At 44.1% G+C, this 27,603-nt stretch overlaps 1 protein-coding gene across 1 annotated transcript in view; it reads left to right on the top strand.

Moving 5' to 3' along the window:
* The window catches only part of LOC135505860 (nesprin-2-like), a 246,229-nt gene that overhangs the window by 67,924 nt on the left and 150,702 nt on the right, over nt 1–27,603 (top strand). Inside the window, 17 exon segments of the mRNA XM_064925056.1 lie at nt 203–353; nt 1,278–1,436; nt 1,758–1,925; nt 2,179–2,280; nt 2,861–3,064; nt 3,391–3,596; nt 3,844–3,951; nt 4,105–4,399; nt 4,572–4,750; nt 13,466–13,781; nt 13,963–14,127; nt 14,316–14,657; nt 15,662–15,798; nt 16,010–16,139; nt 21,173–21,343; nt 21,668–23,578; nt 27,248–27,433. Coding sequence (XP_064781128.1) covers nt 203–353; nt 1,278–1,436; nt 1,758–1,925; nt 2,179–2,280; nt 2,861–3,064; nt 3,391–3,596; nt 3,844–3,951; nt 4,105–4,399; nt 4,572–4,750; nt 13,466–13,781; nt 13,963–14,127; nt 14,316–14,657; nt 15,662–15,798; nt 16,010–16,139; nt 21,173–21,343; nt 21,668–23,578; nt 27,248–27,433 — 4,930 coding nt within the window.

Here is a 27,603-nt window from a genome sequence, read left to right as displayed (position 1 = left end):
AGAGTAGACAGACAAGTATCGAAGGGATGGGAAAGGGAACTTTTCAGAAAACAGTCAACACCTGATAAGGACACTTCAAATAAGAACGAACTGTATGTGTGAAGATGCTGTGTGTTTGACCGAGTGTGTGATTGTGCTGTGTGTGACTGTGCTGTGTGTGACTGTGCTGTGTGTGATCAAGCTGTGTGTGTGCATTGCACAGGCTGGATCGTTGTGGAGGTCTAACAGAATTACTGAAGAGGTTCCAAATGGTACACAGTCGTCTAAGCAGCACCTTACAGAGGGCCGAGCGCACCATCAGTGAACAGGCCTCGTACATGGGCAAAGACAACCTACAGAGACTCCTCACTAAGGTAGAGAGCTTCACTTATAGTAATGACAACAAAAACAATAACTGCAACAAGAACAACAGCCACAAGCACAAGAACTATGCACCAGATACCACAACCACAAGAACTATGCAACAGATACCACAACCACAAGAACTATGAAACAGATACCACAACCACAAGACCTATGCAACAGATAACACAACCACAAGAACTATGCAACAGATAACACAACCACAAGAACTATGCAACAGATACCACAACCACAAGAACTATGAAACAGATACCACAACCACAAGACCTATGCAACAGATACCACAACCACAAGACCTATGCAACAGATACCACAACCACAAGAACTATGCAACAGATAACACAACCACAAGAACTATGCAACAGATAACACAACCACAAGAACTATGCAACAGATACCACAACCACAAGACCTATGCAACAGATACCACAACCACTATGCAACAGATAACACAACCACAAGAACTATGCAACAGATAACACAACCACAAGAACTATGCAACAGATAACACAACCACAAGAACTATGCAACAGATAACACAACCACAAGAACTATGCAACAGATAACACAACCACAAGAACTATGCAACAGATAACACAACCATAATTATCTATTTTTTCCCACCACACGATTGCAGCATAAGATCCTAATAACATTTTCCCTCAAATGTGCTTTTGTTGTGTATTTATTTTTTATACTTTTCTTTTTCTGTGTGCCTTTGTTTGTATTTATGTGTGTGTGGGTGTCTGTTTGTGTGTGCATGTGCATTGCGTGTGTGTATGTGCATTGCGTGTGTGTCTGTGCATTGCGTGTGTGTATGTGCATTGCGTGTGTGTCTGTGCATTGCGTGTGTGTGTGTCTGTGCGTGTGTGTGTGTATGCGTGCGTACATGTGTGTGTGTGTGTATATACCAGGTCCACAGCACCAAGGCAGAGTTGAGTGGTCTCGGGGAGGGAGTGGAGGAGATACGAGGCATCTGCAAGCAGCTGCAGTCTCAGCTGCGCCAAATCCTTGACTGCCCTGAAACTACATTTGAGGGCGAGGCTGACACCCTGATGGACCGCTGGCTAGATGTGAGTTCTCCCCCCATTGCCAGAGACCAATGCAAGTACAAGTCGTTACACTACAGAGGGCCTTATATTTCCTCAGCAGAAAGACACGTTTTCAATTTGCCTCACATTTCTCACGTGACTTTGGCTCTCCTATTTTGTCACTTTAGGGTAGTGTAATAACAGTGTTTACCCAAGTGAACTAGTACTAACCCTTCGGGTCAAAATGTTTGCTCTGGTCTCCCGAACGCAAGCCAAGTCTCGTAGGGTAGGTACTCAGATAAATGTGTGCCCTGAATGGATTATTGCCTAGAACGTCAAACCTAACAGCTGTGATTTTCCCAGGTGACAGAGAGGACGGACTCTCACCTGGACAACCTAAGCATGGGGCTGGAACTGTGGGATGGGCTGCTACAGCTGGGCGGAGAGGTGGAGAGCTGGACCAGCCACAAAATGGCCCACTTGGTGCAGTCACACCCCTTCCACAGCGAACAAGAAGTCACAGCCATGCAGGTAACATAACGCCCTCTGGCAACTCAAGTCCTTTCACTTTGAAAGGGGAATTGTGATGGTCTGTCTGTCTGTCTGTCTGTGGATTCCAGTTAAAGATTCCAAGAGTACCATGTATTTCCGAATCTCAATTCAGACTTTTTTTTCTCTGCCGTTTTGCTTCATTGGGATTTCAACTAATTCCCTGAATATATTGAAATTGAAATGGATTGGGTCCCAACCTTGATCATGGACCCATGTTGTGTTCTTACTGTAGGAGGAGATCCGGGTCCAGGAGGAGAGTGTGGGGCGCTTCCACAGGAGGGCTTCTGAGATCCAGGTCTTGTTGCAGAGCAAGGAGCCCCCACTGGAGCTTCAGGTGAGTGGGCCTGGTGGGAGTGGGACTTGAGTGGATCTGGCAATATGGAGTGATATTAGTTACATTAAATTCAATTTCTGGATACAAATGCCAAATTATTTCCTTCAAATTCAATTTCTCTTGGCACTAACTCCATATTGGATAAACAGGTTTGTGTCGGCCAGGGTAGGTCTGGGGGATCCAAAGGACCTGGAAAAGCTTTAATGGGCATTGGTGGGTCTGGGATAGCCTGTGTGAGTGGTATAACCTGGGTGGGTCTTGGTTAACCTCTGTTGTTCTGGGATAACCTGAATGGGCCTGGGGTAGCCTGTAGACTCCTAGGACAGCTTGAATGGGACTGGGATATGTTTTGTGGGTCTGAGATTGCCATAGTTAGTCTGAATAAGTCTATATGGCACTGGGTTGGCCTGAACAGGTCTTTGCGCTTCTTCTTATGAATTTCTTTATCGCTACTTTAGAGAGGGTCCTCGTTTACAAAGTCGAAAGTAATACTCTCTCAGACACAATTTAGAGATGTTTATTTTGTTAAATTTTCAAAATGATGCTCAGCAGTGACCGACTCTTCCACTTCCTCACCCAGGTGATCGAGACCCAGATGAGGAAGAAGATGGAGCAGGTGAAGGAGCTCTTCTCCGACCTCGAGGATGTCTACAGGCACCTGGTGGTGGCCAAGGGACAAGTGGCAGCCAAGATGGCCGAGTGTCACTCCTCTCTTCAGGGCATCCAGGAGTCACTTGACACGCTCAGTGCTGCCGACGGCCCAAAGCTCCTCACACAGATTCAGGTGAGTGCCAATACTTTCCCATATGGTATCCCTTATGTTTGAACCATATCCCCATTTCAGAGGGTACCCATGGTTTCTTTGGTTCATGTGAGGGATGATTAAGAACTATGCTCCTGAGAGTCATTGATTGATTGTGTCATTGATTGTTTTACTATAAAGACACAAAAATGTATTATAATGATCAGCAGATTTCCTCGAACCTATTATATGTTCTTATTAGTGTCTAAAACTACCCAGTGTTAAAAAAACACTGATTTCCATAATATTATTCTCCTCCTGCCACTAGTCTTGGTACTCATTGCTCAAACAACTTCTTTCATGTGCAGGAGCTGTCTGCACAGCTTCAGACACAGGAAAAGCAGGCGGAGGGCCTCCTGGAGGAGCTGCACCTCATGACCTCCGTGGCCAGCCCACAGAGCTTGCAGAGCCTAGCTGCGGATGGTGTCCGGCTGCACGAGCTTGTCTGCGCAGCCCGTCAGCACATTAGTGAAATGAGGGTGCAGGCCCAGAGGGATATCAAGGCCTTGCACAGGTACTGGCTGTCATAAGCATACCTATTGATAGTTACAAGTGTATCTATTCAGATATTTGTCCGTCTTGGGTGTATAATGTGTGACGTACTATCAGATTCCATGTTCCCCCAAATGTACTCCAAAATCCAGCATCTGTGATTTTTAGAGTGGTTTTGGTTGAACTTTATTTTATGGTACTCAAATAACGTATTAGTTGGGATTTACTTGCAGTAGTGTTTTACTAACGTGTGTGTGTTTGTGTGGTAGTCTGCAGGAGGAGTTTGCCCGTCTGCAAGAGTGGTCGCAAGCCGCAGTGCTGAAGGTGGACAAAGGGGAGGAGCTTAGCCGCTTGCAGGAGGAAGTAGTCGAACACAGGTCACATAATCTAAAATTGCATTAACTACAATGATAACATTTGCAATAATGATCAAAACAAGAATTATGATGATTATGATGATGATGATCATAAAGGTCATAATGATGGTAGTGTTGGTTTTAACTCATCTGTCTCTCCTCCCCCAAATGTAGTAAGCACACAGAGGCCCTCAGTGGACACATAGCCACCTTGCATGGGAGCACCCTAAAGCATTCCCCCCTACTAAAAGAGAGTGAGCAACTTCTAGAACGCTGCTGCAGTCTCCACACCCATCTGCTTTCCTCCAAGGAGAACCAGAGCTCTCTGACCAGCCACATCCAGGCCTTCCAGACTCTGGCCCAGGACACCCAAGCCTGGGTTAGAGTCTTGCAACAGCAGGCTGACTCTCTGGCCACTGGAGCCCCATGCATCCACAGCCAGGCTGAGCAAAGACTACAAGCTGCAGAGGCAAGAACCTGTCTTTAGGCTTACTCCAAACTCCACCTGTAGATTATTTGGTGGTGGTGCAGATATCCTCTAATAGTGCACAAAAAAAAGCAAATTACCTGAAATAAAAGTCACATATTGTACCTTTAAACATGAAACCATTGTCTCTTGCTGCCTCTGTTGTGTCTGGCAGACTGTGTTGAGTGCCAAGGCAGAGGGAGAGTCTCGTATGGAGAAGCTGAAGGAAGCAGGCCACAGGCTGGCCCACAGACCGGGCCTGGGAGAGAGTCTGAAACTGGACGTCATGCAGACCATCAGTTACACAGAGGTGCACTGGGGAGCCGTTCTGCAGTCTGCAGACCAACACCGCAGGTTGGTGACTGAATGAGACTCGAGACACGAATCACTTTTCATGATTTTTTTTATGTTTCTGTCAGAAAGGCATGACCTCTGTGTAATTGGTTGATGGTAGGAGAATATTGATGGAATGGTTGTGAATAGTTCAAGATGTACTCCTCGGTCTCCGTTTCTACCAACAGTGTAAACTGTAAACTTAGAGTGGGTCTTGGCAAATGTAACCGCCACTGAGTCATTTAAAGTTGAATTGTACATGCAGTTTTGCCCTCTCTCTCTCTCTCTCTCTCTCTCTCTCTCTCTCTCTCTCTCTCGTGCTCTCTCTCGCTCTTTCTTTCTCACTCACGCTCTCTTAATAAGCAAAAACACACTCCAGATCCATGCCACAAATCGTCATATTGTATTCCACAATAGTACTGTAAAAGGACTACAATATAGACTCAAGTATGATGCTGAATGTGTTTATTGTTCAAGAATAGAAGATAAAGGGGGGGGGGGTTGAGGAGGATGCTATACGCCAGAGTCTTTGTCCTCAGGGGCGGTTGTCCTTTTGACGTTCTCTTCTTCTGTTTTGTCGGTCTCTGACTCTGCTGGGGGATTCAATGTTGCCCTCATCATCATTCCACTTCTGTTCCTTGTGAGTGAGGGACCCTGTTGGCCCAGGGCATGGCTCGAACAGCTAATCTTAGCATTATCCTCAAGAGTAGGACTTAGTCTGCCAGGGGTTGGAAGGAAATTTGGCATATAGGAAGGTACAGCCTCACCTGAATATAGAATCATTAGAGTGGGGTTGTTAAGCCGTTGGCTCTTAGAACTCCGGCTACAGCAGTTGTCATCCTCTTCACCATAATCGCTTTGGTGTCTTGACACAGTGCTACAAGGCTTAGGTGTCTGAGAGTGGGAGAAAATTGTACTGGTGCGGCGGGCCACAGTGCTCCTTCTCAGAGACATTTCTATCCTGTCATTGATCTCCTCCTGATGGCTTGATTTTCTGGAACGCTTTCTACCTTGAGCAACCGTAGGCTTGTGGTCATAAGAGGTCTGGGTGGTTGACTTGACAAGCTTGCTGTGAATTTGGACGTTTCTGAAAAAAACTTGCTTTGACTTAGTTGTGTTTGCATGTTGAGGACCTGGTGCCTGGTACCTTGGTGATCTTGCATTCCCAGAGGTGCCAGCCAATGGACTTGCTAGTTGGGGGCTCTGAGTTCTGCAATTACAGCAGAAGCCCTCTTCCTTGTTATCAGAGTCATAATCTGCATCTTCAGCTTCTAACTCTAAAATCTCGGGCAGGTTTCTACTTCCTCCAGATGTGTCAGGAAGGTCTGCCGGGTTGACTGTATATAGACTCCTGTCTCTATCTTCATTCTCATGGTGCTCAATAGCTCTTGGTATAGTGTATGGGTATGGGGTCAATCTCTTCACCCTTTGCATTGGCCCATGACTCTGAATGGAGATATGGGAATCTTCTTCTGCCAGCTCAGGTTGTTCACTTGCCATAAACTCTGGACTCCATGTGGTGCCAAGAGATTCTGCTTCATCAAACTCTTCATCATGCGAAGGGCTGGATGGTGTGAGTCTTAAATCGTTATATGGTTTTACATCACAGAAGAACATAGGTGGTGGAGGAGAGGAAGAAAAGTCCAAAGAAGGGGGTGGGGAGTGGAGGGGTCGCTCTGAGACAGTGTTGTCACTTGTTTTTTGGAACTCAAGAGAGGACCCAATTCCTTGCATGGGCTCATTGGCTGGATCAATTCCTTGACTTCTGTCAGATGATAATTCATTCCTCTGCAGGGAATCAGGAGTGAGTTCGGTAGAGTGCTCAGGGAACACCTCCAACACTGTAGATGGCCCGGTTTGTAGCAAGGATTCCGTAGATGGTTCTGAATCACACTTTAAACTATGATACATTTCAGTTATTTCCTGTAGCTCAAGACCTATATCAATCTGTTGTTGGGTTTCAAAAAGCTCAGTATCTTGCTTAGAATCAGAAGTCACTTCAAACCCTTTCATGAGCTCAGAAGAACTCCCACGCTTTTGACTGTGTGTGGATAGCAGCTTAAACTCTCCCAGAGTTAGTTTTTGTGGCTCGGTGGACACGTCAAGCTTTTCTGGGACGTTAGATGTTTGAGGCTCAATAGGAATCTCAGTCCCATGCCTGAACTCAAGAGATCGCTGAATCCTTTCCTCATGCTCAGTTTCTTGCCTGGGTTTAGGGGACAATTTGGTGCCTTGGTGGGGCTGGGAAGACACCTCAATCTGCTGTTGGGGCTCAGCAGAGCCCATAAACACTTGGCCGGAGGGAACAATTCCTTGCATGCACTTTTGAGATCGCGCAACCTTTTTTCTTGGTGGCAGAGGCATCTTGAACACTCCTTGAATCTCTTTGGCTGGCTCAAGCCATTGGGACTCATTGGAAACTTGCCGAGAGTCAGTTGTCAATTCATATCCTTGCTTGTGCTTAGAAGACAGCTCAGTGTTTTGCTTGAGTTCAGGACGCAGCTTAAACTGTTCCTCAGTCTCTGTGGAGGATTTAGTCATTTGTTGACATTCATTGGACATTTCAAATATTTGGCAGCAGCTAGGAGAATGCTCAATCCAATCATATGGCTCAGGGTAGCTCTCAGTCCCTTGGTTGAGTCTAGTGGACACCTCAGTTTGGTGTTTGGGTTCAATGGACATATTCCATATTTGCCCAGCATTTGCAAAGGAATCAATTATTTGCATGGACTCATGAGACAGCTCACTCCCTTGAATGTACCCTGAAAACCTCCTAACATGTCGTTTTGGTGGCAGGGGATCCTTGAACACCCCATGTGACTCAGTGGTTGATTCAGTCATTTTCATGGGTTCATTTGACACCTCAAATACCTGCAAGGAGTCAGGGGTCAGTTCTACTTCTTGGTTGAGCTCAGGACACTTTTCATTAATTAGCTTTAGTCCAGGAAGCAGTGTAGACTTTTCCTCTGTTGACAGTTTGGTTTGTTGGGATTCGTCTGACATTGCATTTATTTGCCAGGAATTGGGAGATTGTTCCGTCCATTCTTGAGATTCAATAGAAAGCTTAGTCCCAAACGATGTCTCAATGCCTTGCTCATGTTCAGATGACTCAATTCCTTGCCTGTATTTTGGGGACAACTCCTTCTCTTGGTGGGGTTTCGAAGAAAATGGGTTGATCGTGTGTGTGGATTCAGAGGACAGTTCAAACCCTTGCATGCATCCATATGACTGCGCCGTCCTCTGCCTGGGTTTGGTATGTCGCTTGAACACTTCTTGAAGGTCTTTGGCTGTCTCAATCTCTTGGTTAAGCTCATTGGACGCTGTAAACACTTGCCAGGAGTCTGTATTCAATTCAGCTTCTTGGCACAACTCATTATTCAGCATGGATTCAGGAGGTAGCCTGAACACTATTTGAGGATCTGTGGATGATCCAGTTGGTTGCTGGAATTCATTGGACATGTCAAATACTGTCATGAAGTTAGAGGACCACTTGGTACATTCCTGAGGTCCAATTGGGAGTTCAGTCTCTTGTCCTGGCTCGATGCAATGCTCGTGCTCAGGAGATAAGTAAATCCCTTGCCTGTGATTGTGGGACAACTCAGTCCCTATGTGGGATTTAGAAGAAACCTCAATGTTTTGTTTGGGCCCAGAAAATGCTTCAAACATTTGTACATCATTTGTAGGAAGATCAATACCTTCGATGGGCTCATGAGACAGTTGGATCAGTTGCATGCACCCAGGAGACCACTTAGCCCTTTGTCTTGGTGGCAGAGGTACCTTAAACACTCCCTGAGTCCCCATTGAAGGTTTGTTTTGTTGCTTGGAGTCGGTAGAGATCGCAAACCCTTGCCAGGAGTCAGGGTTTAATTCAACCCCTAGCCTCTGCTCAGTACACACCTCATTCCTTTTCATAGGTTCAGAAGGAAGCTTAAACTCTCCTTGTGTGTCTGTGGACAATTCAGTCAGTTGTTGGGGCTGAGATACTTCAGATACTTTAAATATTTGCCAGGAGTTTGGTGACACCTCAGTCCCTTGATTGTACTCAGAAAATGGTTCAATGTCTTGCCATGGACCAAAGGATGATTCTGTCTCTGGCCAGGGCTCAGTAGGAGCCTTTGACACTGTGCCAGGTTCTGGGGAAGGCATAGTTATTTGCTGGAGATCATTCTGCTGTGTTTCAGTAGAAGATATCCTAGGCTCAAGTGGTGGTTCAACAGCTGGGCTGTGCTCAGGAGATAAGCCAATCATAGGCTCAGATGACATTTCAATTATTTGGTGGGTTTTAAAAAGAAACTCAATCTGTTGTTTGGGCTCAGTTGACATGGATTCATGAGGCAGCTCAATGTCTTGAAGGCACTGCTCAACTGTTTGTTTTGGTGGCAGAGGCAACTGGAGCACTTTCTGAGGTTCTTTGCTTTGCTCAGTCCATTGCAGGGGCTCCTCAAACACTTGACAGGAGTCTGAATTAAACTCGACCTCTTGTTTGTGATCAGGAGACTGCTCAATCATTTGTGATGGTTCACAAGCCGACGCAATCTCTTGCCAGAGGTTAGATGGCCCTTTTAGGGTCTCATGCTCCCTGGACAATTCAATTTGTGGTTTTGGCTCAGGGGAAACGTCAAATGTTTGCCCAGAGTTTGGAGACAACTCAATATTTTTCTTAAAATCTGGAACTTTCTCGATCTCTTGCCATTTTTCAGAAGAGGATTTAATTTTGCCCCAATGTTCTGGAGATGTCTCAATCCTTTCTCCTAAAGGAGAACAGCAATAGTTATTGCACTGCTCACACTCAAGGAACACTGGGAATGGAGAGAGTCGGAGTTCAGAGAACTGCTCCCCCTCATCACTTTCTACGATAAATAAAGCAGAAGAGTCTGGGGGAGAGTCGGCTTGAGGGGATCCTGCTGAGGGAGATGGGCTAAGCTCCTCAAGGCAGTCCATGTACACTGAAGCAGGAGATAAACTGTCCTCTTCTTCATGGCCCTCGAAGACCTCTGCAAGGGAGGATACATTGTTGTCATATTCTGGGGATGGAGGAGGAGAAGGACTGTCTTCCCTCCTTGGGTGCTCCAAATACCATGGATCATTAGTGGGCTGGTTATCGTGGTAGGTCAGCCCAGTAGATCCGGCCACAAGCCCTGGAAGTGTTCTCATCACAGGGGCATCATTCGTTGGCTGCCCCTGTGGTGTTAGGTCAATTGATGCACTGCACCCTGGCTTGATTGATAAAGGTCCAGAAGAATGATTGCAGCAGGGACCATGTTTTCTAGTACACTGATCACAGAATGTAGCTGAACCAAGGTTCTGTGATGTAACTTTTTGAAGCCATGTTAGATCAGGCCTGCATCCTGCAAACATAAAACAGAATGAACTATAGTTAGGATATGTTTATTTTGCCCAAGCTAGTTTTTGCTTACAAAAATGCACAATGTTGTGAATGCATGCAATATTTTAGAAAAAAACGAGTATGTTCATACTAGGACAGTCAACCTGATGTAAAATGATACTGGTTTATAGTGAAAGATTTGAAAAGCTTTGATAACATGGCGGCAAATGTGGACAAAATGCTTTTGAAAGACAAAATAATATAATCAACTGATGGATTCGATTGCATGTAGCAGAAGAAAGCTACTGATATGTTACAACCATTACTTATTTTTCACATTATACTTTTTAAAATTAGGCATAGATTTAATGCTGGCATGGTAACAGTCTCCTCTCACTGTTTATGACATCTTTCCGTGAAAACTACGAATGAGGAGATCATAATTAATGGCCTAGAAAAACTGTATCTACCATTACAAATTGTGTTGAATACGTGAATGTTACAAAGCAAAGCAGAAAATGTAAAGGCAAAGCAAAAAAACTACAAGACCTTTAAAAAAATAAAAACCATACTCTTCTTGCATTTAGTTTAACACAATAGTATACATGAATCACAGAATGGTTTGGGGTACTACTACAACTACTGCTACTACACTGTAAATGCCTACTACTGCTACTACTACACTGTAAAAGCCTACTATTTCTACTACTACACTGTAAAAGGCTACTACTACTACTACACTGTAAAAGCCTACTACTACTACTACACTGCAAAAGCCTACTACTACTACTACACTGTAAAAGCCTACTACTACTACTACACTGTTAAAGCCTACTACTACTACTACACTGTTAAAGCCTACTACTACTCCTACACTGTTAAAGCCTACTACTACTACTACACTGTAAAAGCCTACTACTACTACTACACTGTTAAAGCCTACTACTACTACTACACTGTAAAAGCCTACTACTACTACTACACTGTAAAAGCCTACTACTACTACTACACTGTAAAAGCCTACTACTACTACTACACTGTAAAAGCCTACTACTACTACTACACTGTTAAAGCCTACTACTATTACACTGTAAAAGCCTACTACTACTACTACTACTACTACTACTACACTGTAAAAGCCTACTACTACTACTACACTGTAAAAGCCTACTACTACTACTACACTGTAAAAGCCTACTACTACTACTACTACTACACTGTAAAAGCCTACTACTGCTACTAGTACTAGTACTAACACTACTAACTAACTACTACACTACTGCTGCTGCTACTACTAATTATTACTAGCCTATTACTGCTGGGCCACCACTAATGCCTGGCATACTCCACCTTGCAGGTAGTCAATTCCACTTTTCTAGATTCAAATCCAGTCATAGTGTAATTTAAAGTTAACAAAATACTACCCAATTGAAAATAAGGAAATAACCTTACCTGGGCAATCCACCTTATGCAAATGAATGACCGGAATCATTCTTGTGAAGAATTCTCAGGAGTTGAGTACATCCATTTTGTTTTCGTTTTACTTTTCTTTTCTTTTAAGTCTTACCAAGCAGGCAAGCTTTTTTGATCTTTGACAAAAGTTCTAAGAACCTACCGGTGACATCACAATTTTAATCTGTGACATCATCCTTACTGCAGAGTGCTGCCTTTCCAAGCAATCTGACCTGAATTAAATGACAGAATTACACAGTAAATAATGATCAAAAACAACACAAACCTTTTTTTGCTCATCATTGAAGTTTAGAATGTTGTGGAATATTGTGTGGCATTATGTAACACTAGATGGCAGTGTCATTTCATCCATTGGATGCTTTCTCATTTCAAAACAATATACAATAGTCACAGAATTAAGATATGTAACCTGATGCAGGACAAAACATTTGATTTCCATTAGATCTCCCAAACGTGGGTGATTCCAACAAAGTTCTGAGTAAAAATTATCACCCCTGTTTTTAAGCTTCCGATTTACATTTGATATTTTCTCCACTAATTTCTCCACAGATATAGCACACATTCCAATGAGGTTACACACATCTAGTACTTCGAAGGCGCTAGGAAAACTGTTTCTTTTTCACAGTTTTTATAACAAAGAATTGACAATGATGCAGTACGCATCTTTGCCTAAAAATAACTGAAACTCTACGTACAATTTTGTTGACAATTGTGTTTCCACAATAATGTTATAGTCAAAGTTAGATACCAACTCTGGCCTTATGGTTTCTGTCCTGAGATTGGAAGGTTGGGGGTTTGATCCCCTGTCTAATCATACCAAAGACTCTAAAAATGGAACCTGATGCCTCTCTGCTTGGCTCTCAACATTAAGGACATAGATTGGGGAGATTAATGTATTATTATTAGCTACTGCCCATGCAGCAGCTACTCTTCCTGGGGTCCTCATGCAAAGTACAGAACAGTTATAGACAAGAAGGTTACACTACATTTTAAAAATGAGGTTTATATAGGAAAGACAATAATACTATATATATATATATATATTCATATTGTTATATACAGTACAGTTAAATTAGATATTTGGAAAGAAGAGAGGCGCTGTGATACAATATGTTTCTGTTTTTAAAGCTAAACATGCCTTTTGGAAGTAAGGTCCTGTTACAGACTAGCTTCCTGTCCAGGGGGTATAATGCTACATCAAGCTGCCTCATGCTCCTGCACCTATGGGCTGTTCTGGCTCGGACAGAACTTAGTACAAATTTAGATAAAGATACAAAGCAGTGCAACAAGATGGAATAAAGTAAGTAATTTGTAGGTACCATAGTTCCTAACTAGACAAATTTCCCATTGACATCGATGCAATATCTCATCGCTACAACTCCCGTACGGGCTCGGGAGAGACGATGGTTGAAAGCCATGCGTCCTCCAAAACACAACCCTACCAAGCCACACTGCTTCTTAACACAGCACACATCCAACCCGGAAGCCAGCCGCACCAATGTGTCGGAGGAAACACCGTGCACCTGGCGGCGTGGTTATCGTGCACTGCGCCCGGCCCGCCACAGGAGTCGTTAGTGCACGATGAGCTAAGTATATCCCTACCGGCCAAACTCTCCCTAACCCGGACGACGCTAGACCAATTGTGCGGCGCACCATGGACCACCCAGGCACGGCCGGCTGCTACAGAGCCTGGGCGCGAACCCAGAGTCTCGGGTGGCCCTAGACCACTGCGCCATCCGGGAGGCCCGATGCAATATGTTTTTTTTACGCCCAGCGCTCTCAAGACTCGGCCCATTGTTGAAAAAGCATCTGCACTCAAGCACAATAATCAACATAGAGATGAAGTTCATACATACAGTCTACTTGATTTGGATTTGTTAGTGTCCATGAAAGGCATCTCTTTAACTCTATTTGTCTCTGTCTTTTTTCACTCTCAGTCTGCTGCATGGTGAGCCCGAGCTCTCCTCCTCTCTTCTGGTCCAGAGGCAGCAGGCCTGGTCCAGAGTAAACCAGCTCCAGCACCAGACTACCCAGGTCTCCCTGTTCTTTCCCTGGCCCGGCCTGGCCCAACACAGGCAGGCTGCCCAACAGGCCCGGGCACTACTGGACCAGGCCACAGCCTTGGGGCCGGCCTTCTCTGCCTTGGGGGCCCAGAGAAAGGAGCTAGCCCAGCGCACCAAGGAACCCAATTGGGAGGACCCTTCCTGGGCTACACTAGAGGATTGCCAACCTGCCTTGGTCAAAAAGCTCCATGTGAGTACGCTATGTTTAAAATATACATTTAAAAAAAGGAGATTTCTGAAGTCAATCCTGGTTGGATTAAAAATATGTTTTTCTGTTGATTCATGTAAGGGAGTTACAGTGCACAGTTGAAGTAAATGTCTAATTCAATTACAAAAACGGTATATATTTTATTGCTCTTTTGAATTTTCAGGATATGTGTGTGAGTCTTGAGGGAGGCATCCGTAACGAGGATCGCTGTGGCCAGCTGCTGCAGGAGTGCCGGCACACCTTGAACTCACTGCAGGAACGGATGCTGGGTATTGAGTCCCAGCCCAGAGACTCTAGTTTCCTGGAGACTGATACAGGGGCTGTGGAGGTGAGATGTATTAGTGTGATCACACTACACTACACTACATACACACATATGCATACAACGCACGGACACACACAGCCTTATGTAAACTCATCCTTTCAGAAATACGTTTTCATTGCATTTTCCACTGTAAGAGCACTGCTGTTTGGTGAGATGTTTTGAAGAAACAACAGATCTGCCTGTCCCAGTAGGCTTTGCAGGAGGCCGTGGGCCACATGGAGAAAGACTTTGTGGAGCTCGAGACTCTTAAGGACATCCTGCTTGCCAGCTGCACCACCAAGGGTCAGGCCACTCTGTCTCAAGAGGTCAAAGATCTCCAGGACCAGAAGGAGGAGTTAGAGAGGGGCGTCAGCTGGCTGGCTCAACTACAGGCTGAGGAGCAGGTAGCCCGACGAGACCAACGAATCAGGGAGGAGGTTGACAACCTTCAGAGGGCCCTACAAGGCTCGGCTGACCGTTTGGGGGACGACCCAGAAACGACTGAAGGATTCACTGATATTAGGCAGCTCCAGCAGCGCTGGCACGTCCTACAGGTATATCCTCCGGGATGAAGTTTCCCATAGGTACAGATCTAGTTTCATCTTCCCCAATCCTAATCTTAACCTTCAGTGGGGAATTTTTTGTCACTGACCCAGGATCAGCTTCTAGGGCCAGTTTCACCCTACTTTTAGCGCTCTCATGGTAGAAACATTGATAGAAAAATAAGGAATGGGCAAAGCCATCTATGGATTGTTTGAATCGTTTCCTATGAGTGGCGTATAACTATACTGAACAAAAATGTAAACGCGACATCCAACAATTTCAAAGATTTTACTGAATTACAGTTCATATAAGGAAATCAGTCTATTTAAATCATTCATTAGGCCCTATGGATTTCACATGACTGGGCAGGGGTGCAGCCATGGGTGAGCCTTGGAGGTATAGACCCACCCACTTGACAGCCAGGCCCACCCAATCAGAATAAGGGCCTTATTACAGACAGAAATAATCCTCAGCACCTGCAGGTGAAGAAGTCGGATGTGGATGTCCTGGGCTGGTGTGGTTACAAGTGGTCTATGGTCATGAGTCCGGTTGGACATACTGCCAAATTCTCTAAAACGACATTGGAGGCAGCTTATGGTGGAGAAATGAACATTTAATTATCAGGCAACAGCTCTGGCGGCCTTTTATTGTCCCCTGCACAAAGTGCACTTGTGTAATGATCATGCCATTTAATCAGCTTCTTGATATGTCACACCTATCAGGTGGATGGGTTATCTTGGCAATGTAGAAATGCTCACAAACAAATTTGTGCACCACATTTGAGAGAAATAAGCTTTCTGTGCGTATGGAAAATTTCAGGCATTTTTTATTCCAACTCATGTTGCATTTATATTTTTTGTTCAGTGTACTTATAACTACATCTGATAAATATAGGCTTAAAATTGACATGGTATAAGCTGGATAACTTAATTGTGCAGCATTTTGGAATAGCCCACTGTTCTCCCGTCCATCACATACTTAGACAAACACACTTACTATCTCATGACTTGTTCAGGACTGTGACCAAATCCTGAGGAAGCTTGCGGCACAGCTTCATCACCTGGAGAAAGCAGTAGGGTCAGAGGACACATATGGAGAATTTCAAAACAATGTGACTTTGGCTGTGGATTCAGTGGCCAAAGACTTAGACAGGTACCTATTAATATCTGTTCTGTAGCATTTTTTGAAAAATATGTTTTGGTACATGTGAGTTAATGTATTCTCTCTCTTTCTAAACCATTCTCCTTTTCTCTCTCCTCTCTTTCATTCCTCTCACTCTTATTCACCCCGCTCCCCCCTCTCTCTCTCCCCCTCTCCCTTCCTTATTTCTCCCTCTCTCAACCTATCCTCTCTGTCTTCGTAGTCTGTGTTTCTCTCTACATGAACGAATGCAGCTTTTTTCAGGCGGCACAGCCCTTAGAATGTCTGGGGCGATCTGTGAACTGCAGCAGTGGAACCAGGCAGCACAGTCAAATCCCCGAAAGTCTGTACAGGTACTGTAGTACCTCTGTCCACCCACCATCCCATTTTATTTGTGTAGAACCTTTTACAAATACATTTGTCACAATTAAAGTACTTACCAGGAACCTGGACCTAAATCCTAAAAGAGTTTTGCAGGGAAATGAAATATTTGTATATTGTTTTGGTTTTCAACTTCTGCGAACAAGACAAACTTCTGCGAATCAGAAGGTCACTGCTGTTTTTACTGGACCAACCACATTGAGAGTAAAAAGGAATGTCTGTATGACGTATGTTGTTGTCTCAATCATTACAACGATTTAGGAATGAAAGTTTAAGCTGTTATGCTGTACTCCCATCCTTTTAAAATTTTCTGAAATCGCTGTTTTTTAAAAACCTTTTCCCACAAATGCATTTGGCATGTTGAACACAGCACAGAGTTTACTGAGGTTGTTCAGAAATCACAAGTTGTTTTTTAGATGTTTTTCCGCTAACGTAATTGTCATGTTGAACACAGACGCCCGACTACCATGTAATATTAGCAAAGGGCACTTAAAGCGCACTTATACTCCATATGCCGGCCATCACAACAACACAGATAGGAACCCCTGAGTGAGTTTTCTCCAATAGTTTCCACTTTGGCCTAATATCAGGGCCATTATCTTTGCATGTGCTCTGTCTCAACGGAAAAATAGCGGGTTTGTCATCTGGCTCCCCCATTGGAAAATACTAGGCATATTAGTGATTCTAGATGAGGCATTTCTCAGAGGGGTTATTTTTTAAATGCCAAAGCACAGCCATCAGTCTCTGATTCAGAAGAGTTTGGTTAAATGCATTCAGTTGTGCGACTGACTAGGAATCCCCCTTTCCCTAACATTAAGGGCATTTTCATCAAAATCAACTTGGGTAGGCTAGCAGTTTTCAAAGGGTTGAATTTGGTGTCCAAAGCCATTTCTGATCAGGCATAGATGTTAGCGCGACACATAGGCTTTGAGGACACTTTGAAGATGTATTAGTATATAGCCCCAAAATGGTATTTTTGCAATTATTTCATTACGAGTTTCAGTTAGATCCATGGTAACATTGTAATGCAGCAAAAGATTTTGAAACCAATGAGCACCCATTGCGGGGGAATTCATCGTTCAGTCAAAACCAGTAATGAGTCTGCTTTCGTCATGCAGGAAGCAGCACCATACCAGTGTCTACATATGTGAAAATGGCACATTTCTACGATTTTGTAGTAAAAATAATAATAAATAAATAAAAGTTTGTCATCAAGAGTAGAAAATATTTTAAAACAGGGATTTTCAAACACTGAGATTCACGGTGACTCGGGGAGCAGGAAAATGCCCCCCTGTGACTAGAAACTTTTTGCATATTTTGAAAAAAACAAATCAGGTCTTTCTTTTAATTCTACTCAATGATGTTATTGAGTAGGCCATATTTAGGACCTTATTATCTTTTTAACTCCATCATGTAGAAATGGGCCATTTTCAAATATGTAGACACTGGTAGGTGCTGGAGATAATGAATGAGGATGAAAAGTTGTGGAATTTGGTGTGATTCAGATGTGATTCGGTTCTCGTCATTCACCAAAGAGCAGTTCAAAAAGAGCTGTTCGTTCGAGAATGACCCATCACTAGTGTAATTTCCCTTAAAACTGTGCCTGTTTGAGTCGAATCCATATCTAATTGATCACTCATTAAGATTTGTAGATCAGTCAAACTGCAGTGTAGCTGATCTGAAACAGGCACGTTGAGACACCAAACTTAGTTTGACATGTTTTTGTGGAAGTGTCTGCATGTAGTGAAGTTATCAGGGAAATGTTAACAAATGGGAAATCAAATGCTAAATAATGCTAGTTACTGCCTGTAGCAAATGTAAACAGTGTAACATGAGTTGCTATCAGTTTGGACCTAGTATCTATGTTTGTGGCAGTATTAGACTATAAATAATGTAGTGCAGTGCCTCCACCTAATAACTAATGTACCCCTAAAGATATGTACTTACTAGGAAAACATGTACAATGCCCACACAGTGAAACTACACAAATATATATCTCTTGAACTATGATAAAGAATAATTACAACAAGTCAAGTTATGAATTATTATTAAATGACCAACATTATCAACTCATTTCAATGGCATCTATGCACACTCACTGTGTGCCTAAGAGCACTCATATAAACAGTGGAAATCCAGGTCACCTGCGCGTGGCCAATGAGAAGTGTGCGAGTGCAACAGTCCATTCACTCTCTCACATTCAAACACGTAGATAAAAACACAGTACTCCTCGATGAAACTGGACCGGTCCAAATGTTGCTAATTACAGTGCCAATAGAAAGTATTTACACTCCTGACTTTTTCTAAATTTGTATGTGTTACAGCCTGAATTTAATATGGATTCAATTGGAGCACTACACACAATAATACCCCATAATGTCAAAGTGGAATTTGTTTTTACATATAAAAAAAACATATACAAAAACATGTTTAAGCTAAAATGTCTTGCGTCAATCATTATTCAACCTCTTTGTTATGGCAAGCCTAAATAGTTTCAGGAGTAAAAATGTGCCTAACAAGTCACATAATAAGTTGCATGGACTCACTCTGTGTGCAAGTGTTTAACATGATTTTGTAATGACAACCTCATCTCTGTACCCTATATGTAACGCTCCTAGGTCGAGCAGTGAATTTCAAATGCAGATTAAACGACAAAGACCAGGGAGGTTTTCCAATGTTTCGCATGGAAGGGCTCCTATTGTTAGATGTTTTAAAAAAAAGTGAAAATTCATGAGCATGGTGAAGTTATTAATTACACTTTGGATGGTGTATCAAATCAGTATACCCAGTCACTACAAATATACAGCCCAATACATCACCGAGGCCTAGCTCCCTGCCAACCAGGACCTCTACATCAGGAGGTGTGAAACCCCTCCCCCAAAAAAATCACAAAAAAGAAAAATCACCAAAGACCCCAACCACCCAAGCCATAGAATATTTTCTCTGCTGCTGCCCAGCAAGAGATACCGGTGCATCAAGTCTGACACCAACAAGCCCTTGAACAGCTTCCATCCCCAAGCATTACGACTGATAAATAGCAAACAAAATACCTACACGGACTCAATTTACCCCTGTATCTTTATTGACCTTTTATTTCAATTGTCTCTATGCTCACTCACAGGGCCCTACACATTCACACACACTGTCACTCCAACACAAACATTCACTCCATCCTTTGCTCACTTATACTGACTCTACACACCCGCTCACATGCAAGCTGCTGCTACTCTGTTTATTTTATATCCTGTTGCCTAGTCCACTATATATATATATATATATATATATATATATATATATATATATATATATATATATATATATATATATATATATATATATATATATATATATACCTCCATCATGCCAGTATCCCTGCACATGTAAATATAATATTGGAACTGACTTTTTAAATATTTATTGTATATAGTATGCTTACTTTCTTACCAAATGGTGTATTTCATATTCTTATTTCTCATGTGTTTTTTTCTCGACTTGCATTGTTGGGGTTTTCACTGTACTTGTGCATTAACTTGAAACTGCTCAGGGATTTCACCATGGTTACTTAAAAAAAAAAGGTAGAGTGTAATGGCTGTGATAGGAGAAAACTGAGGATGGATCAACATAGTAGTTACTCTACAATACTAACCTAAATGACAGTGAAAATGAGGAAACTTGTAAAGAATAAAAATATTCCTAAACATCCTGTTTGCAATAAGGCACTAAAGAATTACTTAGTCAATTTATTTGCACTTTTTTAAAATTATTATCCCAAATATAAAGCGTTATGTTTGGGGCAAATCCATCACTGAGTACCACTTCATATTTTCAAGCATGATGGTCGCTGCATCACATTATGGGTCTGGTTGTCATCGGCAAGGAATAGGGAGTTTTAGGACACTGGGAGACAAATTCACCTTTCAGCAGGACAATAACCTAAAATACAAGGCCAAATATACACTGGAGCTGCATACCATGACCTCATTGAATGTTCCCAAGTGCCTAGTTACAGTTTCAATTTAAATTGGCTTGAAAAACTATGGCAAGACTTGAAAATGTCTGTCTCGCACTGAACAACCACCAACTAGACAATGCTTAAAGAATTTCAAAAATAATAAATGTGCAAAGGTGTGCAAAGCTCTTAGACTTACCTAAAAAGACTCACAGCTGTAATCACCACCACAGGTGCTTCAACAAAGTATTGACTCAGGGGTGTGAATACTTATGTAAATGAGATATTTCTGTATTTAATTTTCACTACATTTCTAAAAGCATGTTTTCACTTTGTCATTCTGGGGTATTGTGTGCAGGTGGGTGATTAAAAAAAATATTTAATCCATTTTGAATTCAGGCTTTATCACAACAAAATGTGGAATAAGTTAAGTGGTATGAATAGTTTCTGAAAGTACTGTATATACAGATCATCTCTCTCAGATCACATCAAGTGGCTACTCACATCACCCAGAGTTCAGTCTCTCACAGCATCTCTAACGGTCGAGCCTCCAAGCAGGAGGAAAGAAAAGGCTTCTTCTGATGACAGTTGAACCAGAACAAATCCAACTCAGTCCTAGTGGTGGTCGGGGATGAGGGACTAACAGTTAATCAAATTGGCTTACTCAGACCGAGTTAAACTACCTTTTAAAAACAATAAAACAATTAAATAGCCATCTTGCTAGCTCACGTAGTTTGCAGTGTTGCCCTCTCCTCACATGTCGGGCTGTTCTCTAACTGTCCGTCTCCAAAATATGTCCAACATGCAACACAATAACTACATCAGTCGGTGCTAGAAAAAGCTAAAAGCAACTAGGGGGTTACATGCAGTTTTGCTAACATCAGGGAAATGTTAACAAATGGGAAATCAAGGGACAATGCTAAATCATGCTAGTTACTTCCTGTAGCAATAGTAAATAGAGTAATGTGGATGCTCTCTATACATAGACAACTCAAAGTAAGATGAATTTGACCCAAACATCAAGATTAGATTGATTAACCCTATAATCCCTCACAGGCTACACTAAACAATGGGAAGCAACTCCAAGGGACGCTACGTGAGGCGCTGTCACAGCTAGACTTCCTATTGGACTGTGTCGGAAGGGAGCGCGTGGAGCAGTTCGAGAGAAGGGCTGGACAGGCCCTTAGCAACAGTGCAGCTCTCCTCACAGCCCTAGCCCAATCCCAGGTGAGCTATCTAATCAATGTATAATCAAAACAACAAAACTCTATAAGTAAGTAGATTGAACGAATACACAATTATCGAATGCAGAAATCTTACTTTTGCAATATGAGTTGGCTTGTTGAAAGGCGTTTTAGGCCTAGTTTCAGAATGTATGAAACCCTATGATGATAGTCATATTTTCTATCAGTAGGTGAAACTGGAGCATTTCAACCAGATGTAAAAGTTAACTTATATTTTGATTGGAACATCCCTTAACGTTAATATGATCCCTTTATGGAATCTTATATGCATCTTCACACCATTTCTAATGAATGTATGCATCTGTAGGTGTCCTTAGTGAGCACAGAGGTGGATGGAGACAATAAGATCCCAAGCAACACACCTGGCAAAGCACCATCTTGCAGCGAGGCATCCCTTTTGTCACAACCTGTAGAGGAAGTGCATCCAGGAGGGATCAAACCTCTTCAGGCTAATATTGACTCAACAAAAGATCCGGAAAAAGGGCAGGCTGAAAGCAGAGTGCAAAGCAAAAGAGCCGTTACCAGAGGAACAATGGATGCTGTTAAAGAACCTACCAAGAAAGTGATGAGCGACACTGAACAAAGAGCAGAGGACAAAGAACACAGCAGAGACTCGTTGAAGGACTGGAGCATCCAGCCAGCAGAGAGAATGGTCACAGGCATGGAGGATGGGGAGAGTCAAATACAAATTCCCATGGGAGAAACCTTAACCCAAACTCCCATCACCAGCGTTGATATCTCCGCCACTGTGGTGGTGCCAGAGACCCCGGGCACTAGCCAATGTGGGGCTACTGTAACAGAGATAACACCTCACCATATAGAACCAATGGATCAAGAGGGAACCTCATCTCCGACTCCGCACAAAGTGTTCACCATCGTCCTGGATACAGACCTCGAACGACAACAACTTGATGGCATGTCTATGGCCAACGCTCTCCAAAGCAGACCAGGTTACGATGGCAACAATGATATTGTACATACAGACTCGCCTCAACATGGCGACAGTGAGATTCCGGCTACTGATTCACATGACTATGCAAAAACTGTGGTTGTATGCTCTGGATCGGTCGGAGGAGGTCAACAGTCTTCAGTACCAGATAAAGGCGCTCAACTCACTTACACCTGTTCTGTTGTCAAACAGAGTGACCAGGCAAAACAAGATGTGACTGAGCCTCACCAAAAAGTGGCCACCATTTTCTTGAACGCAGCTGTTGCACCTGCTGGGAATGTTCTTGTTCAGGAAGCTGAGACTCTACATCATGAAGTCACTTCCTTGACCAAAGCTGAATTGGGCATTAAAAGCAGTGTGGGGCTAGGGACAGATCCACAGTCGGACCCTGTAACACATCTCATGCTGCATCCAGAAAGAAAGCAGCTAGAGACGCATGCAAGACCCACAGGCAAATCACAGTCAGATAACAAAACACAATGCACAGAGTCTAGAGACTGCACTGAGACAAAGAAAGTATTTACAATTGTTTTGGACATGGAACAACCTCCGTCTCAGTCCAAGAACATTAAAACCAGGGAGCCTCCTTGTGGTAATGGCTCAGACACATTTAGCTCTGGTGACTTCCCTTCAAAGCCGACTGATAGTTCTGTCACTGGGAACACCAAGAATACAGATGGCGGGCGGCGCGTCAAGTCAAAGCACAGGGGGCGGAGGAGGGCTGATTTTAGGAGCTCAGCGTCCAAGGGCCCCAAAGTGAAGAGTTCCAAGAGCCCCTCTGCTTCAAAGAACACGGAATCAGAGTGGGAGCAATCGCAGGGCCCCAAAACAAAAGGTCTGAAATCAAAAGGCCCCGAATCAGGGCTCACAGAGTCTAAGTCCGCTGAATTGGCGCACACCGAATCCGAGTCACAGAGACACACTGATAACTCGGAGAAGACTGAACCAGGAAGTGTTGATGATGACGTAGACACAGACGCTAAAGATGCCAGACAGACAGAAATGACAGCCAGCCAAATAGCTGTAAACACAGGAGCCTCAGACATCACCTGTACTGCAGACAGAAAAGATAACAGACAGACTGTGAGCAAAGACACTGGAAACATAGACAATGACATGCTACAGGTGAATGATCTCACACAGACAGATGTCAGTCAGACAGATGCCACAAGAGACAATACACAGTTGTCATACGCACCTTCACCAGCATATGAAGCCACAGAGACGGAGCCCAGAGAGGGGACAGAAAGGACAGCTCCACAGGAACAGGTAAGGGAAATGTCTCTCTCTCACCCACATATGTTCTCCTCAGGGACAAGTTTTTTAAAGCATTTGGAGTAGTAAGAGTATGACAGCCCAGAGATTACACGTTAAATTTGATAAACTTTAAGCCTGTAGATTCAGGTTGAGAGGGGGTTGTACACTCAAGTCAAACACTGGTACATGTAGTTAATGGCTGTCTTTCCCTGAGGGGATTTGACCTTTCAAGGCTCTTTGTTTCGCCCAAGATCCAACAATGTTAAGTGATGTTATTACGAGTGAATTGGAATGGTCAGGCCAGGAGTAGCCTGTTTGTGTGGCATTTAAAGGTCACACCTTGGCTCAAATTAAAATTGGAGGAATTTGACTCATCATACAGTGGCCCCCCACTTCCAGAGTAGGAATTTACTCCCCTACTGCCTGATGACTGAGGCTTACTGAGGGCTATATGAAGGGAGAGTAATCAGGGTAGGGCCTTCCAGAAGGACACAGTCTCCGACCATGCCCCCCAATTTACATCCCAGGTATGGAGAGCCAACATGGAGAAGTTGGGGGTCATGGTCAGCCTCACTTCCGGGTACTGGTCTCAGTCTAAAGGGCCAGTAGAGAGGACCAACCAAGAGCTGGGGAGGTTCCTAAGGAGTCACTGCCAGGACCGGCAGGGGGAGTGGGCCCGGTTCCTTCTATGGACGGGATATGCCCAGAACTCACGTTGCATAGATGGATTTTATAGTGCGAGGGATGTGTGTAGCCAGGTAAACAGATGATTCCTCGCCTCCGTGGGGACGTAGATGCACTCAGGAGGGCAGGTAGCAGGTTCCCTCAACAGAGCCTTGCGGATGTCCACATCTATGTTCCAAAACACAGGGTCAACAATATGGGAGGACGGAATGATGGGCAAGAGGGCACTCACAGGACTCTCAACCGACAGGGAAAGCATGTCTTCCGACACCCGGGTGCCCAAGTGGTGATTTTCATCATCAACTAGGAGATGGTGAGGCCATGACGTTGGAGCCACAGAAAGCCGAGAATGACTTTGTGTACAGGAGCAGTGATGAGGAAGGGAAAGCTTTCTTGGTGCATGGGTCCGACGGTGAGGGTGAGTGGTGTGTGATAGTGCTGGAACCTAATGGTTGTTTTTCCAGGGCTTGGACCAGAATAGGAGAGGAGAACGGGGACGCAGTGATGTACAGGGAGGAGACTGGTTAATAAAATGCCCTACGTCACTAGAGCTGTAGAAACAACACCTGAGAGACAGCCAGCCAGTGAAATGGAACACAGGAAAGCTTTGGCAGAAAACAATGAAGGAATACTCACGCCTACCGTGGGAGCCAGACGATCATGAGCCCCAGAGGACTTTGGGTTGAGAAGCACCGGACACCGTTGGAGCTGGTGCCTCTCCTGGCCACAATAGGGACACAGCCCCAGCTACCTCCGGCGACGTTGCTCTGCTGTGGGGAGGTGTGTGACCCCTATTTCCATGGGTTCAGGCTCTGCCCCAAGACAGCCAAAAGAGTAGAGCAAGGTGCGAGGGGCGCTCCGGTGTTCCCAAAGAAGGTTGTCCAGACGGGTGGCCATCGCGATGAGCGCATCCAGGGAAAGGTTGTCGTCTCGGCACGCCAACTCCATCTGGACCTCCTCGCGCATTCTTCTTTGTTGGAGGCTGCCAAGGTCCGAAAGGTGAGTGCGTATTCCGCAGCTGTCTGGGCACCCTGCCAGAGTTGGAGAAGTCACTCACCTCCCTCTCTGCCCTATGGTGGATGGTTGAAGACTGCCCTGAACAGAGCCATGAACCCCTCCTCTCCTCTCTCCCAGAAGGCCGTAGCCCACTCGGTGGTGGGGGCTGCCACCTGAGGAGCAAAATAGAGGGAGCACTGGAGTAGGAAGCCACTGTATTTGGATCGTGTTACGTCATATTTGTCAGGGAGGGACAGTTGGGCATCGCTGACCTGGACGGACTGCTGGGTAGGCTAGGGGACTGGCTCTCTGGGATGGCTAGTGGTAGGAGGCCCTCCGCTAGTTGGAGGTGAATCCTCTCGGGTGGTGTCGAGACGGTGGAGGACCTGGAGGACCTTATCCATAGTCCAGGTGTGCTTAATGATGGGGAGCAGTTGTGCGCAGTGATGGTTACCAGGTGTGCGCAACATGGGTTGCCAGGACCAATGGTTAGTAGACCTGCGATGTCTAGTGCCACAGTGGGGGAGCAGGAATAGATGTGACAATACAGCTTTTCATGCTTTTATTTTACATGTAGCATAACAGAAAATCTAATTAAGTAGTTTTCTACCTAAAATGTTTGTTGTAAATTAGCTTTCATTATAGAGCTGAATTTCGAGCTTCTGACAATTTTAAGTCAATCTAGACTTTATGTTGATCCATCTACCTCAATGCTTGTTCGAAGTCCACAAATATTAAAATAAATGTATAATCAGGGACCCGCAATGCTGCCATTAGTCCGCTGTTAAAGCTGCTATCCTTAATTTGAAAAACAGCACAACAACAACACCGGCACTAGGTTTGCTAGCTATAATGCAGAGAGATGGGCCTTTAGAAATGTAACCACTCTCAAAATCATAGATGGAGCTATAGATGCAAGGACCGATCCTCCATGAAATAGTTTTAAACATATTTTAAAGCTTTACATTGTTTGTTTGCAAAGATATTGCTTTCAAGCAGTGCAGTAAAAAAACTACTTATAGTTAGAGCGTTGAACTAAGCTCATGAGGCATTTCTAAGTGATATTACTTGTTAAAATAAATGGTATATGTCATTAATCTAAATGATCAGAAATGGCTGCAAATATCACAGATTGGGCCTTTAATGTGTATCCAAGTCAAGAGCCCTGCTGACTCAGAGTGTAGGGCAGTATAGTGGTGATACATCATTGGTTGCTTTACCTGGAGCCCTGGGCTTGTGTTTATAAAGAGTGCTGAGCTAACACCAGGTCCCTCCTGTGGAGATAATCATATTTATTTTGATCTAAAATGCTAAAGTGGGTCCAAGATAAGTGGGTCCTAGAATATGGCCCCTGCACTCCTACTCTGTCACTTTATGAAGACCCTGGGTGGGATAGCCTTAGTACCTATAACCTGCAATATAAAGCACATCATCCTCTATATTACTGCTTAATAGCGTTCCTGCTCTACTGTTGTTTTGAAATGTTGAGAGAGAGAGAGATTTTATGCAAGTATCAGCTTGCCCTGTCACCTGTCGGTTTGACCACTCCCTTTAAGCATAGCCTAGCACTTCACTTTGTGAGGAATAAGTTATTTACACCACTCAGTGATGACTTCACCTCACGCTAGTCCTGTAGCTCTCGATATATCAACCACACTCCAACTCCCTTACTAGTTCCTGCTGTATCATGTTCCCCCGTGTTAAACCCAATGACACCGATCTAACAGGATTAGCTGGAGTCTACACCAAATGTTTTTCACCAATTGTGTTGTGTCAGATAAGTGATTCCTTCAAGAAAGGAAGTAAAGAGAGACGTGGTGTTAAACTATTGGAACAGAGCCCTGGTTTCCCTCGGGGCAAGGCCCAGTTCCTTACTCAGTCACATTCCTGCTCTAATAGATGCGCTGACTCAGTGGGGCAGAGAGGAACGGAGTTGTTGTCAGAAATACCCGACAGGAGAGCAGGAGAATCCACCGTCCCATTGCCGCCATGTTCCCACAGATGCAGGGGGGGAGTGAAGTCAAGAGGAGGATCTCGGTCCAGACTGGGGGGTTGCTATCCGATGCCATGGCGAAGGAGGAGAGAGTTGGGGGAGCGGTGCGCCCGGAGGTCCCGTGCCACAGGTCCACTATGCAAGGCATCCTCTCTAAGGTCCAAGGGTTGGTGGAGAGGAAGGACATCATCGCGGTGAGTGTTAGGGAGTTTCTCTGCACGGCCGACCATGAGATTCGAACTTGTGTTCATAACAATAATACTCACCCGACCACAATCAGTAATTCTCAACAGCAATACTCAGCCAAGCCAACAGTGTGTGAACTGAGACAGTAGGCTATTAGAGCTCAGGGAAGGTAAGGTGG

Source organism: Oncorhynchus masou, chromosome 19 (assembly GCF_036934945.1).
Source record: "Oncorhynchus masou masou isolate Uvic2021 chromosome 19, UVic_Omas_1.1, whole genome shotgun sequence".
Classification (NCBI taxonomy): Eukaryota; Metazoa; Chordata; class Actinopteri; order Salmoniformes; family Salmonidae; genus Oncorhynchus; species Oncorhynchus masou.
This window is presented reverse-complemented; position numbering and strand designations above follow the sequence as displayed.